Consider the following 13,163-nt stretch of genomic DNA (forward strand, 5'->3'; position numbering starts at 1 on the left):
GGATATTGGTCTGAAATTCTCTTTTTTTGTTGTGTCTCTGCCAGGCTTTGGTATCAGATTGATGTTGGCCTCATAAAATGAGTTAGGGAGGATTCCCTTTTTTTTTTATTGATTGGAATAATTTCAGAAGGAATGGTACCAGCTCCTCCTTGTATCTCTGGTAGAATTCGGCTGTGAATCCATCTGGTCCTGGACTTTTTTTGGTTGGTAGGCTACTAATTATTGCCTCAATTTCAGAGCCTGCTATTGGTCTCTTCAGGGATTCAACTTCTTCCTAGTTTAGTCTTGGGAGAGTGTAAGTGTCCAGGAAATTATCCATTTCTTCTAGGTTTTCTAGTTTATTTGCATAGAGGTGTTTATAGTATTCTTTGATGGTAGTTTGTATTTCTGTGGGGTCGGTGGTGATATCCCCTTTATCATTTTTTATTGCGTCGATTTGATTCTTCTCTCTTTTCTTCTTTATTAGTCTTGTGAGCGGTCTATCAATTTTGTCGATCTTTTCAAAAAACCAGCTCCTGAATTCATTGATTTTTTGGAGGGTTTTTTGTGTCTCTATCTCCTTCAGTTCTGCTCTGATCTTAGTTATTTCATGCCTTCTGCCAGCTTTTGAATGTGTTTGCTCTTGCTTCTCTAGTTCTTTTAATTGTGATGTTAGGGTGTCAATTTTAGATCTTTCCAGCTTTCTCTTGTGGGCATTTAGTGCTATAAATTTCCCTCTACACACTGCTTTAAATGTGTCCCAGAGATTCTGGTATGTTGTATCTTTGTTCTGATTGGTTTCAAAGAACATCTTTATTTCTGCCTTCATTTCGTTATGTACCCAGTAGTCATTCAGGAGCATGTTGTTCAGTTTCCATGTAGTTGAGTGGTTTTGATTTTCTTAGTCCTGAGTTCTAGTTTGATTGCCCTGTGGTCTGAGAGACAGTTTGTTATAATTTCTGTTCTTGTACATTTGCTGAGGAGTGCTTTACTTCCAACTTTGGAATAAGTGCGATGTGGTCAATTTTGGAATAAGTGCGATGTGGTGCTGAGAAGAATGTATATTCTGCTGCTTTGGGGTGGAGAGTTCTGTAGATGTCTCTTAGGTCCGCTTGGTGCAGAGTTGAGTTCAATTCCTGGATATCCTTGTTAACTTTTTGTCTTATTGATCTGTCTAATGTTGACAGTGGGGTATTAAAGTCTCCCATTATTATTGTATGGGAGTCTAAGTCTCTTTGTAAGTCTCTAAGGACTTGCTTTATGAATCTGGGTGCTCCTGTATTGGGTGCATATATATTTAAGATAGTTAGCTCTTCCTGATGAATTGATCCCTTTACCATTATGTAATGGCCTTCTTTGTCTCTTTTAATCTTTGATTTTTTAAAGTCTGTTTTATCAGAGTCTAGGATTGTAACCCCTGCTTTTTTTTGTTCTCCATTTGCTTGGTAGATCTTCCTTCATCCCTTTATTTTGAGCCTATATGTGTCTCTGCATGTGAGATGGGTCTCCTGAATACAGCAAACTGATGGGTCTTGACTCTTTATCCAATTTGCCAGTCTGTGTCTTTTAATTGGACCATTTAGTCCATTTACATTTAGGGTTAATATTGTTATGTGTGAAGTTGATCTTGTCATGATATTAGCTGGTTATTTTGCTCGCTAGTTGATGCAGTTTCTTCTTAGCATCAATGGACTTTACATTTTGGCATGTTTTTGCAATGGCTGGTACCTGTTGTTCCTTTCCATGTTTAGTGCTTCCTTCAGGATCTCTTGTAGGGCAAGCCTGGTGATGACAAAATCTCTAAGCATTTGCTTATCTGTAAAGGATTTTATTTCTCCTTCACTTATGAAACTTAGTTTGGCTGGATATGAAATCTGGGTTTAAAATTCTTTTCTTTAAGAATGTTGAATATTGGCCCCCACTCTCTTCTGGCTTGGAGAGTTTCTGCCGAGAGATCAGCTGTTAGTCTGATGGGCTTCCCTTTGTGTGTAACCCGACCTTTCTCTCTGGTTGCCCTTAACATTTTTTCCTTCATTTCAGCTTTGGTGAATCTGACAATTATGTGTCTTGGAGTTGCTCTTCTCGAGGAGTATCTTTGTGGCGTTCTCTGTATTTCCTGAATTTGAGTGTTGGCCTGCCTTACTAGGTTGGGGAAATTCTCCTGGATGATATCCTGCAGAGTGTTTTCCAACTTGATTCGATTTTCCCCATCTCTTTCAGGCACACCAATCTGACATAGATTTGGTCTTCACATAATCCCATACTTCTTGGAGGCTTTGTTCATTTCTTTTTACTCTTTTTTCTCCACACTTCTCTTCTCGCTTCATTTCATTCATTTGATCTTCAATCGCTTTCTTCCAGTTGATTGAGTCAGTTACTGAAGCTTGTGCATTTGTCAAGTATTTCTCATGTCATGGTTTTCATCTCTATCAGTTCTTTAAAGTCTTCTCTGCATTGATTATTCTAGTTATCCATTCATCCATTCTTTTTTCAAGGTTTTTAGTTTCTTTGTGCTGGTTACGTAGTTCCTCCTTTAGCTCTGAGAAGTTTGATCGACCGAAGCCTTCTTCTCTCAACTTGTCAATGTCATTCTCCGTCCAGCTTTGTTCTGTCACTGGCGATGAGCTGTGTTCCTTTGGAGGGGGAGATGCGCTCTGATTTTTTGAATTTCCAGCTTTTCTGCCCTGCTTTTTCCCCATATTTGTGGTTTTATCTGCCTTTGGTCTTTGATGATGGTGACGTACTGATGGGGTTTTGGTGTGGGTGTCCTTTCTGTTTGTTAGTTTTCCTTCTAACAGTAAGGGCTCTCAGCTGTAGGTCTGTTGGAGTTTGCTTGGGGTCCACTCTAGACCCTGTTTGCCTGGGTATCGGCAGCGGATGCTACAGAAGATGCTTGGGGTCCACTCTAGACCCTGTTTGCCTGGGTATCGGCAGCAGATGCTACAGAAGATAGAATATTGCTGCACAGCGAATGTTGCTGTCTGATTCTCGCTCTGGAAGCTTCATCTCAGCGGTGTACCCCGCCATGTGAGGTATGAGGTGTAGGTCTGCCCCTTGTGGGGGATGTCTCCCAGTTAGGCTACTCAGGGGTGAGGGACTCACTTGAGCAGGCAGTCTGTCCGTTCTCAGATCTCAGCCTCCGTGCTGGGAGATCCACTGCTCTCTTCAAAGCTATCAGACAGGGGCATTTACCTCTGCCAAGGTTTCTGCTGCTTTTTGTTTAGCTATGTCCTGTCCCCAGAGGAGGAGTCTACAGAGGCAGGCCGACCTCCTTGAGCTACGGTGAGCTCCACCCAATTCGACCTTCCAGGTGTCTTTGTTTACCCACTTAAGCCTCAGCAATGGCAGGCGTCCCTCCCCCAGCCTTGCTGCTGCGTTGCAGTTAGATGTCAGACTGCTATGCTAGCAATGAGGGAGGCTCCATGGGTGTGGGACTCTCCGGGCCAGGTGTGGGATATAATCTCCTGGTGTGCCATTTGCTAAGACCCTTGGTAAAGCGCAGTGTTAGGGTGGGAGTTACCCAATTTTCCAGGTGTTGTCTGTCTCAGTTTCCCTTGGCTAGGAAAAGGGATTCCCTTCCCCCTTGTGCTTTCCAGGTGAGGCAATGCCTTGCCCTGCTTCTGCTCTCGCTGGTCGGGCTGCACCAGCTGACCAGCACCGATTTTCCGGCACTCCCTAGTGAGATGAACCCGGTACCTTAGTTGAAAATGCAGAAATCACCCTTCTTCTATGTCTCTCATGCTGGGAGCTGGAGGCTGGAGCTGTTCCTATTTGGCCATTTTGGGCACGCCCCCTTGAGGAGTTTCTTAATCCTGAGTTCTAGTTTGATTGCACTGTGGTCTGAGAGACTGTTATTTATTTCCATTCTTTTGCATTTGCTGAGGAGTGTTTTACTTCCAGTTATGTGGTTGATTTTAGAATAAGTGCCATTTGGCTCTGAGAAGAATGTATATTCTGTTGATTTGGGGTGGAGAGTTCTGTAGATGTCTATTAGGTTCACTTGATCCAGAGGTGAGTTCAAGTCCTGAATATCCTTGTTAATTTTCTGTCTCATTGATCTAATATTAACAGTAGGGTGTTAAAGTCTCCCATTATTATTGTGTGGGAGTCTAAGTCTCTTTGTAGGTCTCTAAGAACTTGTTTTATGAATCTGGGTGCTCCTGTATTGGGTGCATATATATTTAGGATAGTTACCTCTTCTTGTTGCATTGACCCCTTTATCGTTATGTAATGCCCTTCTTTATCTTTTTTGATTTTTGTTGGTTTAAAGTCTGTTTTACTAGAGACTAGGATAACAACCCCTACTTTTTTTTCCTTTCCATTTACTTGGTAAATATTCCTCCATTCCTTTATTTTGAGCATCTTTGCATGAGATGGGTCTCCTGAATACAGCACACCAATGGGTCTTGACTCCAGGCTGTGTATTTTAACTGAGGCCTTTAATCATTTACATTTAAAGTTAATATGGTTAGGTGTGAATTTGATCCTGTCATCATGATGCTAGCTCATTATTTTGCACATTAGTTGATGCAGTTTCTTCATAGTGTCATTGATCTTTATATTTTGGTGTTTTTTTGCAGTGGCTGTTACTGGTTTTCCCTTTTCATATTTAGTGCTTCCTTCAGGAACTCTTGTAAGGCAGGTCTGGTGGTGACAAAATCCCTCAGCATTTGCTTGCCTGGGAAGGATTTTATTTCTCCTTTGCTTTTGAGACTTAATTTGGCTGGATGTGAAATTCTGGGTTGAAAACTCTTTTCTTTGAGAATGTTGAATATTCGCCCCCATTCTATTTTGGCTTGTAGGGTTTCTGCAGAGACATCTGCTATTAGTCTGATGGGCTTCCCTTTGTAGGTGACCTGACCTTTCTGGCTGCCCTTAACCTTTGTTTCAACCTTGGAAAATCTGATTATGTGTCTTGGGGTTGCTCTTTTCGAGGGGTGTCTTAGTGGTGTTCCTGTATTTTTTTAATTTGAATGTGGGCCTGTCTTGCTTGGTTGGGGAAGTTCTTCTGGATAATATCCTAAAGTGTGTTTTCCAACTTGGTCCATTCTCCCTGTCACTTTCAGGTATGCCAGTCAATCATGGCTTTGGTCTTTACACGTAGTCCCATATTTCTTGAAAGATTTGTTTGTTCCTTTTCATTCTTTTTTCTCTAATCTTGTCTTTATGCCTTATATCAGCAAGGCATAAATAGTCTCTGATGTCCTTCCAGTTGATCGATTTGTTTATTGATACTTGTGTATGCTTCAAGAAGTTCTCGTGCTGTGTTTTTCAGCTCCATCAGGTCATTTATGTTCCTCTCTAAACTGGTTATTTTAGTTAACCATTCCTGTAACCTTTTATCAAGGTTCTTAGCTTCCTTGTGTTGGGTTAGAACATGCTCCTTTAGCTCGGAGAAGTATGTTATTACCCACCTTCTGAGGCCTACTTCTGTCAGTTTGTCAATCTCATTCTCTATCCAGTTTTGTTCCCTTGCTGGAGAGAAGTTGCGATTATTTGGAGAAGAGGCATTCTGGTTTTTGGAATTTTCAGCATTTTTGTGCTGGCTTTTCCTTATCTTCATGGATTTATATACCTTTGATCTTTGAGGCTGATGACCTTTGCATGGGATTGTTGTGGGGGGTCTTTTTTGTTGATATTGTTGCTTTCTGTTTGTTAGTTTTTCTTCTAAGAGTCAGGCCCCTCCTCTGGAGGTCTGCTGTGGTTTACTGGAGGTCCACCCCAGGCCCTGTTTGCCCGGGTATCACCAGTGGAGGCTGCAGAACAGCAAAGATTGCTGCTTGCTCCTTCCTCTGGAAGGTTCATCCCAGAGGGCACTGCCCTGATGCTAGTAGCCAGAGCTCTCCTGCATGAGGTGTCTGTTAACCCCTTTTGGGTGGTCTCTCCTAGTCAGGAGGCATGAGGATCAGGGACCCACTTGAGGCAATCTGTCCCTTAGCAGAGCTGGTACACTGTGCTTGGAGAATCCCCTTTGTCAGGATCAGCTTCTCTCTTCAGAGGCGGCAGGCTGGAAAGATTAAGTCCGCTGAAGCTGCGCCCACAGCCACCTCCCCCTGCAGGTGCTCTGTCTCAGGGAGATGAGAGTTTTATCTGTAAGCCCCTGAGTAGGGCTGCTGCCTTTCCTTCAGAGATGCCCTGCCCTGTGAGGAGGAATCTAGAGAAGCAGTGTGGCCACAACCGCTTTGCTGCACTGTGGTCAATTCTGCCCAGTCCAAACCTTCCAGTTTTCTTAGCATTGTCAGGGGAAAACAGCCTACTGAAGACTCATAATGGTGGATGCCTACCAAGCTCGATCGTCCCATGTTGACTTCAGACTGCTGTTCTGGCTGTGAGAATTTCAAGCCAGTGATTTTTAGCTTGCTGGGCTCCATGACAGTGGGACCTGCTGAGTGAGACCACTTGGCTCCCTGGTATCAGCCCCCTTCCCAGGGGAGTAAACGGTTCTGTCTCACCGGGGTTCCAGGTGCCACTGGCATACAAAAAAAACTCCTGCAGCTAGCCTGGTGCCTGCCCAAATGGCTGCCCAGTTTTGTGCTTGAAACCCAGGGTTCTTGTGTAGGCTCATGAGGGAATATCCTGATCTGTGGATTGCAAAAACCATGGGAAAAGCATAGTACCCAGGATAGGTAGCATAGTTTGTTCCTCACAGCTTCCCTTGACTGGGGGAGGGAGGTCCCCCAGCTGCTTGCACTTCCTGGATAAATGATGCCCAACCCTACTTCTGCTTGCTCTCCATGGTTTGCACCCACTGCCTAACAGTCCCAATGAGATGAACTGGGTACCTCAGTTAGAAATGCAGAAATCACTAGCCTTCTGCGTTGGTCTTGCTGGGAGACTGCAGACTGGAGCTGTTTCTATTTAGGTATCTTGGCCCTCCGAAATTTTTACCTCTTATCTTTATTGACTTTGACTTAAAGTGTTACTACATAAAATTTTCTTGAACTGCGTTTTATACCACACCAGAATATTTTGCTATGCTATACAGAGGTTTTGGCTCATATTTTTCCAGTTTTGGTTGCCAGAATTCACAGGAATTTTATGTGGCTAGCTGGAAAATATTAAAATGACCAATTTTACAAGTAGCATTCATTTGCATCTCAAAGCACTTTAAGGCCGTTGTCTAATAGCATTAGCTCGTGTTTGTCCAGAGGTGAACAAGGCACATCAAATTGGTGATTTTTAATGTTTGCCTCCAGTGGGTGTTTTTAAGTTTCTTTAGAAGATTACAAATACTTCTTGGTTTTGAGTTTTGTTGATTAAAAGTTGCTAGTCATTATAAGATTATTTTTCTGGCAAGAATGTGTATTTTCTTAATGGAATGACACAAGTATTTAATGTAAATTGGATATACATGAGAAGTGAAGCCAGCTGGACTTCCTGGGTGGAGTGAGGACTTGGAGAACTTTTTTGTCGAGCTAGAGGATTGTAAACGCACCAATCAGTGCTCTGTGTCTAGCTAAAGGATTGTAAACGCACCAACGCACCAATGGACCAGTCAGTGCTCTGTAAAATGGACCAATCAGCGCTCTGTCAAATGGATCAATCAGCAGGATGTGGGCGGGGCCAAATAAGGGAATAAAAGCTTGGCCACCTGAGCCAGCAGCGGCAACCCGCTGGGGTTCCTTTCCACGCTGTGAAAGCTTTGTTCTTTTGCTCTTCATGATAAATCCTGCTGCTGCTCACTCTTTGGGTCTGCACGGCCTTTATGAGCTATAACACTCACTGCGAAAGTCTGTGACTTCACTCCTGAAGTTAGCAAGACCACGAACCCCCCCGGAAGGAAGAAACAGTAGACACATCTGAGCATCTGGAGGAACAAACTCCAGACACACCATCCTTAAAAACTGTAACACCATGAGGGTCTGCAGCTTCTTTCTTTTTTTTTATGTTTTTAAAAATTATTTATTTATTTATTTTTTAATTTTTTTGAGATGAGTCTTGCTCTGTCGCCCAGCCTAGAGTACAGTGGTGCGATCTCGGCTCACTGCAAGCTCCATCTCCCAATTTCACACCATTCTCCTGCCTCAGCCTCCTGAGTAGCTGGGACTACAGGCGCGTGCCACCACACCCGGCTAATTTTTTGTGTTTTTAGTAGAGACGGGGTTTCACCTTGTTAGCCAGGATGGTCTCAATCTCCTGACCTCATGATCTGCCCGCCTCGGCCTCCCAAACTGCTGGGATTAGAGGCGTGAGCCACCACACCCATCCAGTGGCTTCATTCCTGAAGTCAGAGAGACCAAGAACCCACTGGAAGGAATAAATTCCGGACACATATATTTGGTTAATGGATAGAGGTTTTAAAGTAGGGATGGGAGGATGGTGGAAAAGACCATAATTTTTCATCAATTTTTCTCATTGATTTTATGACTTGACTGCTTTGGATTTATAGTGTTCTTTTTTTTTTTTTCTCTGTGTGTGTGTTTTGTTTTTTTTTTTTAGGGAGAAGTTATAGCACTGGATAAAATCTTCAGCAAAGTAGAAAAAATAAAGCAGAATGCCTTATTGTTAGGGCTGAATTCCATCAGGGCATTTTGTTTTGATGGAACAAAGGCGGTTAAACTTGATATGGTGGAGGACACAGAAGGTGAGATATTTTGATTTTCTTACTTTTTAATTGACAAATCATATATATTTGTTGCATACAGTGTGATGTTTTGACATGTATATGATTTTGTATACAATGTGAAATGATTAAAGCAACCTAATTAACATATCCATCACTGTACTTATCCTTGTGGGAATTTGAAATTTACTCTCTTAGCAGCTTTGAAATAACAAAATACATTAGTATAGTCACCATGCTGTGCAGTAGATCTCAAAAACTTACTCCTCCTGTCCAACTGAAACTTTGTACCCTTTAAACAACTTCTCCCCATTCTTTTCTCCTCCTTCCTCCCCCAGCCTCTGGTAGCCACTATTCTACTCTGTTTCTGAGTTTGACTTTTTTAGATTCCCCACTTAAGTGAGATCCTGTAATATTTGTCCTTCACTGCCTGGCTTGTTTCAGTTAGCATAATATAATGTCTTCCAGGTTTATCTATTTTGTTGCAAATGACATAATTTCTTTTTGTTTTAAAGGTTGAATGGTATTCCATTGTGTATATGTACCACATTTTCTTTATCCATTCATTTCTTGATGGATTCCGTATCTTGACTGTTGGGATGAGAGTGCAGATATCTCTTTGACATGCTGATTTAAATTCCTTTTTCTGTATGCCCCGTAGTAGGATTACTGGATAATATGGTAGTTCTATTTATTTTTGAAGAACCTCCATACTATTTTACATAATGGCTGTATTAATTTACATTCTTACCAACAGTGTAAAAGAGTTTGCTTTTCTCTGCATCCTTGCCAGCATATATTATTTTATATGTGTGTTTTTATGATAGCCATTTTAACTGGGGTGAGGTGATATCTCATTGTGGTTTTGATTTGCATTTTCCTGATGATTAGTGATGTTGGGCATTTTTTCATATACCTGTTGGCTATTTATATGTCTGTTAGGTCCTTCTCTTTCTCTTTTTTTAAAAATAGGTCTCTACTTTTGAAAGACCTATTTTGAAATAGGTCTTTATTTTTGAAAGATAGTTTTACTGAATATTAAATTCTTGGTTGACAGGTTTTTCTTCTTTTTTTCTTTCTCTACTTTGAATATGTCATGTTACCATCTTTGGGGCTCCATTGTTCTAGATTAACCATCACCTGCTAATCTTTTACACTTCCCTAGTACATGACGAGTTGTTTTTCCCTTGCTGCCTTTAACATTTTCTCTTTTCTTTTGACTTTCAACATTTTTACAATGATGTATCTGGTTGTGGATCTTTTTGCATTTGTCCACCTCAGAGCTAGTTGTTCCTTTTGGATGTGTAGATTGCTTTTCATCAAATATGGGTCATTTTCAGCCATAATTTTTTGAATATTTTCCTACCTTTTTTTCTTTCTTTCCTTTTGGGACTACCTAAGTTGTGTTAATAATGCCTAAGTTGTCTTAATAATGTCACACATTTCTCTGAAGTTTATGGTAATTTGTCTTCATTGTTATATCTCTCTGACCTTCAGATTATAACCAAAAAGCAGGTTAGCTGCATGCTGCATTTAGAGTCTGATTAACAAGAGTAAGATCTGGTACAAGGAAAATGGTTTATTCCAAAGCTAGCTTAGGGAATGAGGCACAAAGCATCCTGCCTTTATATGTGCTGCTTCACCTTTGGAGCAGAAAGCAGACACTTTTATAAGGTAAATGGGGAAGTGAAGGAGGGCAGGGCTCCCACTGCTAGCTGGTGCCTAATCTAACAGTTTAATTGGCACCTTCCTGGGCAGAAATAAGTTGTAATAGTGGCCAAGCCGGCATGATTTGGATATGTTCTCCTGGTGGATGGAAGTCCCCCCTACTCCCCACAAGAGTGGCAACCCCTCGAGGGTGGAAGTTTCAAGACCACCTCCTGGGGGTGAAAGTTCGCTGGCCAGTATGGTTTGGTCTGCAAATTAACTGTTAATTCTCTAGGAGAGATGTGTCTTGGAGGCTTAGTTAGAAGAACTTGCCCTGCGGAGAATGTCTGGTGAGGGGAAAGTGTGTAAAAGGTTAAATTTGCATTTCTGAAGGGCTAAGTAGGAAACAAACAGGAATGGGGAAAGGGGAGAAGATAACAGAAAATAAATTTTAAAATAGTAATTCATTCCTTTTTTCTTGGAAAAATGCAAGCACTCAGTTACAAGAGTACGTAATCTGTATTCATCTGTCTTCAAGTACACTCATTTTTTTCTGTCAGCCTGTTTGAGCCCCTCTAGTGGAATTTTTAAGAATTGTACTTTCAACATATTGATTTCCTTTTTTAAAAATTTCCCTCTGTCGATATTCTCTATTTGATGAAACATGACGACCATATCTCCCTTTACTTTTTTAAGCATGTTTTCCTTTGCTTTAATTCTTTGAACATATTTTTATTGGCTGCTTTAAAGTTGTTGCCTACTAAATCTGGCAGCTAAACTCTCTCAAAGTTAACTTTTGTTTGCTGCTTTTATTTCCCCTACCAACGGGTCACACTTTCCTTTTTCTTCGCATATCTCTTATTTTTTTTCCGACTGAAAACCGGCACATTTTAGGTAATACTGTCAAGTGCATCCGTGTGAAGAGACACCAAACAGGCTTTGTGTGAGCAATAAAGCTTTTAATTCACCTGGGAGTGGGTGGGCTGAGTCCAAAAAGAGTCAGCAAAGGGAGATGGGGAAAGGGTTGCTTTATAGGAGTTGGGTAGGTAAGGGCAAATTACAGTAAAAGGTGGTTATCTATTGTTAGCAGAGGAGGGGTTGCAAGATGCATGGTGGAGAGATCATAAGACTTATTGTCCAGAAGAAGAACGTCACAAAGTTCATCAACTAAGGTAGCGCAAGGACAAGTCACAATAGTAAAATAGTATAATTTTAGTTAATCAGTTAAGGCAGGAACTGGCTGTTTTACTTCTTTGTGGTTTTTCTTTGCTCCAGACTTCTTGGCTCCTGCAGGCCACCTGGATGTGTATGTGCAGGTCACAGGGGTTATAGTGGCTGAGCTTCAGCTCACAGGCCTGACAAATACATTGTAACAACTTGAATGCTAATTCTCCTCCCCAGGCTTGTGGTGATAGTTTGCTTATTTGTTTACTGTCATGGCTCTATGACACTATTTTGGTAAACTGTATTCCTTCAGCATGTGCAGCTGAGATGTCATTCTTCAGTGGCTTTTTTGACATGGGCATAGTAATCCTGGGATCACAGTGGTTTTAGTTTTAGCAGGGCTCACTTTGTCTCTTTCCCTGCTCTTTGTGTTAAACTGTGTGCTTCAGTTGGCATTACAAAGTACTGTTACCCTCCACTAATTGCAGATTGATTGCTTTATTCTTTTCAACAGTGCCCTGGGACATAAGTTGCCCCACCATCTGATCCAATGAATATGAGATCCTTTGCATAGGTCATCTTTCTGACCAGTCTGTGAGGTTTTTCCCAACCTAGAAGGCTCTTCTCACTGTCTCATACCTTGATTCTCTCATAAACTTCTCTGGTCTTTGGTTTAGCTGATTCTTCTCATGGAGCTCGTAGTGTGTCCGGAATTGGTGGGTTCTTGGTCTCGCTGACTTCAAGAATGAAGCCACGGACCCTCACAGTGAGTGTTACAGTTCTTAAAGATGGTGTGTCCGGAGTTTGTTCCTTCAGACGTTCAGATGTGTTTGGAGCTTCTTCCTTCTGGTGGGTTCATGGTCTCGCTGACAGGAGTGAAGCTGCAGACCTTCGCAGTGAGTGTTACAGCTCTTAAAAGCGGCGCGCCTGGAGTTGTTTGTTCCTCCCGGTGGGTGGGTTCGTGGTCTCGCTGGCTTCAGGAGTGAAGCTGCAGACCTTCGTGGTGAGTGTTACAGCTCATAAAAGTGGTGTGGACCCAAAGAGTGAGCAGCAGCAAGATTTATTGCAATGAGCAAAAGAACAAAGCTTCCACCAGTGTGGAAGGGGACCCGAGCAGGTTACCACTGCTGACTTGGGCAGCCTGCTTTTATTCCCTCATGTGACCCCACCCACATCCTGCTGATTGGTCCATTTTACAGAGAGCTGATTGGTCTGTTTTACAGAGAGCTGATTGGTCCATTTTACAGAGAGCCGTTTGGTCCGTTTTGACAGAGTGCTGATTGGTGTGTTTACAATCCTTGAGCTAGACACAGAGTGCGAGACAGAAAAGTTCTCCAGGTCCCCACTAGGTTAGCTAGATACAGAGTATCAATTGGTGTATTTACAAACCCTGAGCTAGACACAGAGTGCTGATTGGTGTGTTTACAATCCTTTAGCTAGACACAGAGTACTAGACAGAAAGTTCTCCGAGTCCCCAATAGCTTAGCTAGATACAGAGTACTGAATGGTATATTCACAAATCCTGAGCTAGATACAGAGTGCTGAATGGTGTCTTTACGATCCCTTAGCTAGACATAAAAGTTCTCCATGTTCCCACTAGACTCAGGAGCCCAGCTGGCTTCACCTATGGGATCCTGCACCAGGGCTGCAGGTAGAGCTACCTGCCAGTCCCGAGCTGCGCCTGCACTCCTCAACACTTGGGTGGTCGATGGGACTGCGCACCGTGGAGCAGGGGGCATTGCTCGTCGGGGAGGCTCAGGCTGCGTGGGAGTCCACCACGGGAGCTGGGCGGGGAGTTCGGCCATGGCAG

General features: G+C 42.4%; 1 protein-coding gene across 10 annotated transcripts in view; it reads left to right on the plus strand.

The window, feature by feature from the left end:
• LOC105488236 (NOP2/Sun RNA methyltransferase 6) overlaps positions 1-13,163 on the plus strand; it is a 123,686-nt gene that overhangs the window by 43,614 nt on the left and 66,909 nt on the right. For all 10 annotated transcript variants that reach the window (XM_011752126.3, XM_011752130.3, XM_071070420.1 and 7 more), the window contains one exon: positions 8,419-8,563. In XM_011752126.3, coding sequence (XP_011750428.2) covers positions 8,419-8,563 — 145 coding nt within the window. The remainder of the gene's footprint in view (positions 1-8,418; positions 8,564-13,163) is intronic.

This window comes from Macaca nemestrina, chromosome 9 (genome assembly GCF_043159975.1).
Source record: "Macaca nemestrina isolate mMacNem1 chromosome 9, mMacNem.hap1, whole genome shotgun sequence".
In the NCBI taxonomy this organism is placed as follows: Eukaryota; Metazoa; Chordata; class Mammalia; order Primates; family Cercopithecidae; genus Macaca; species Macaca nemestrina.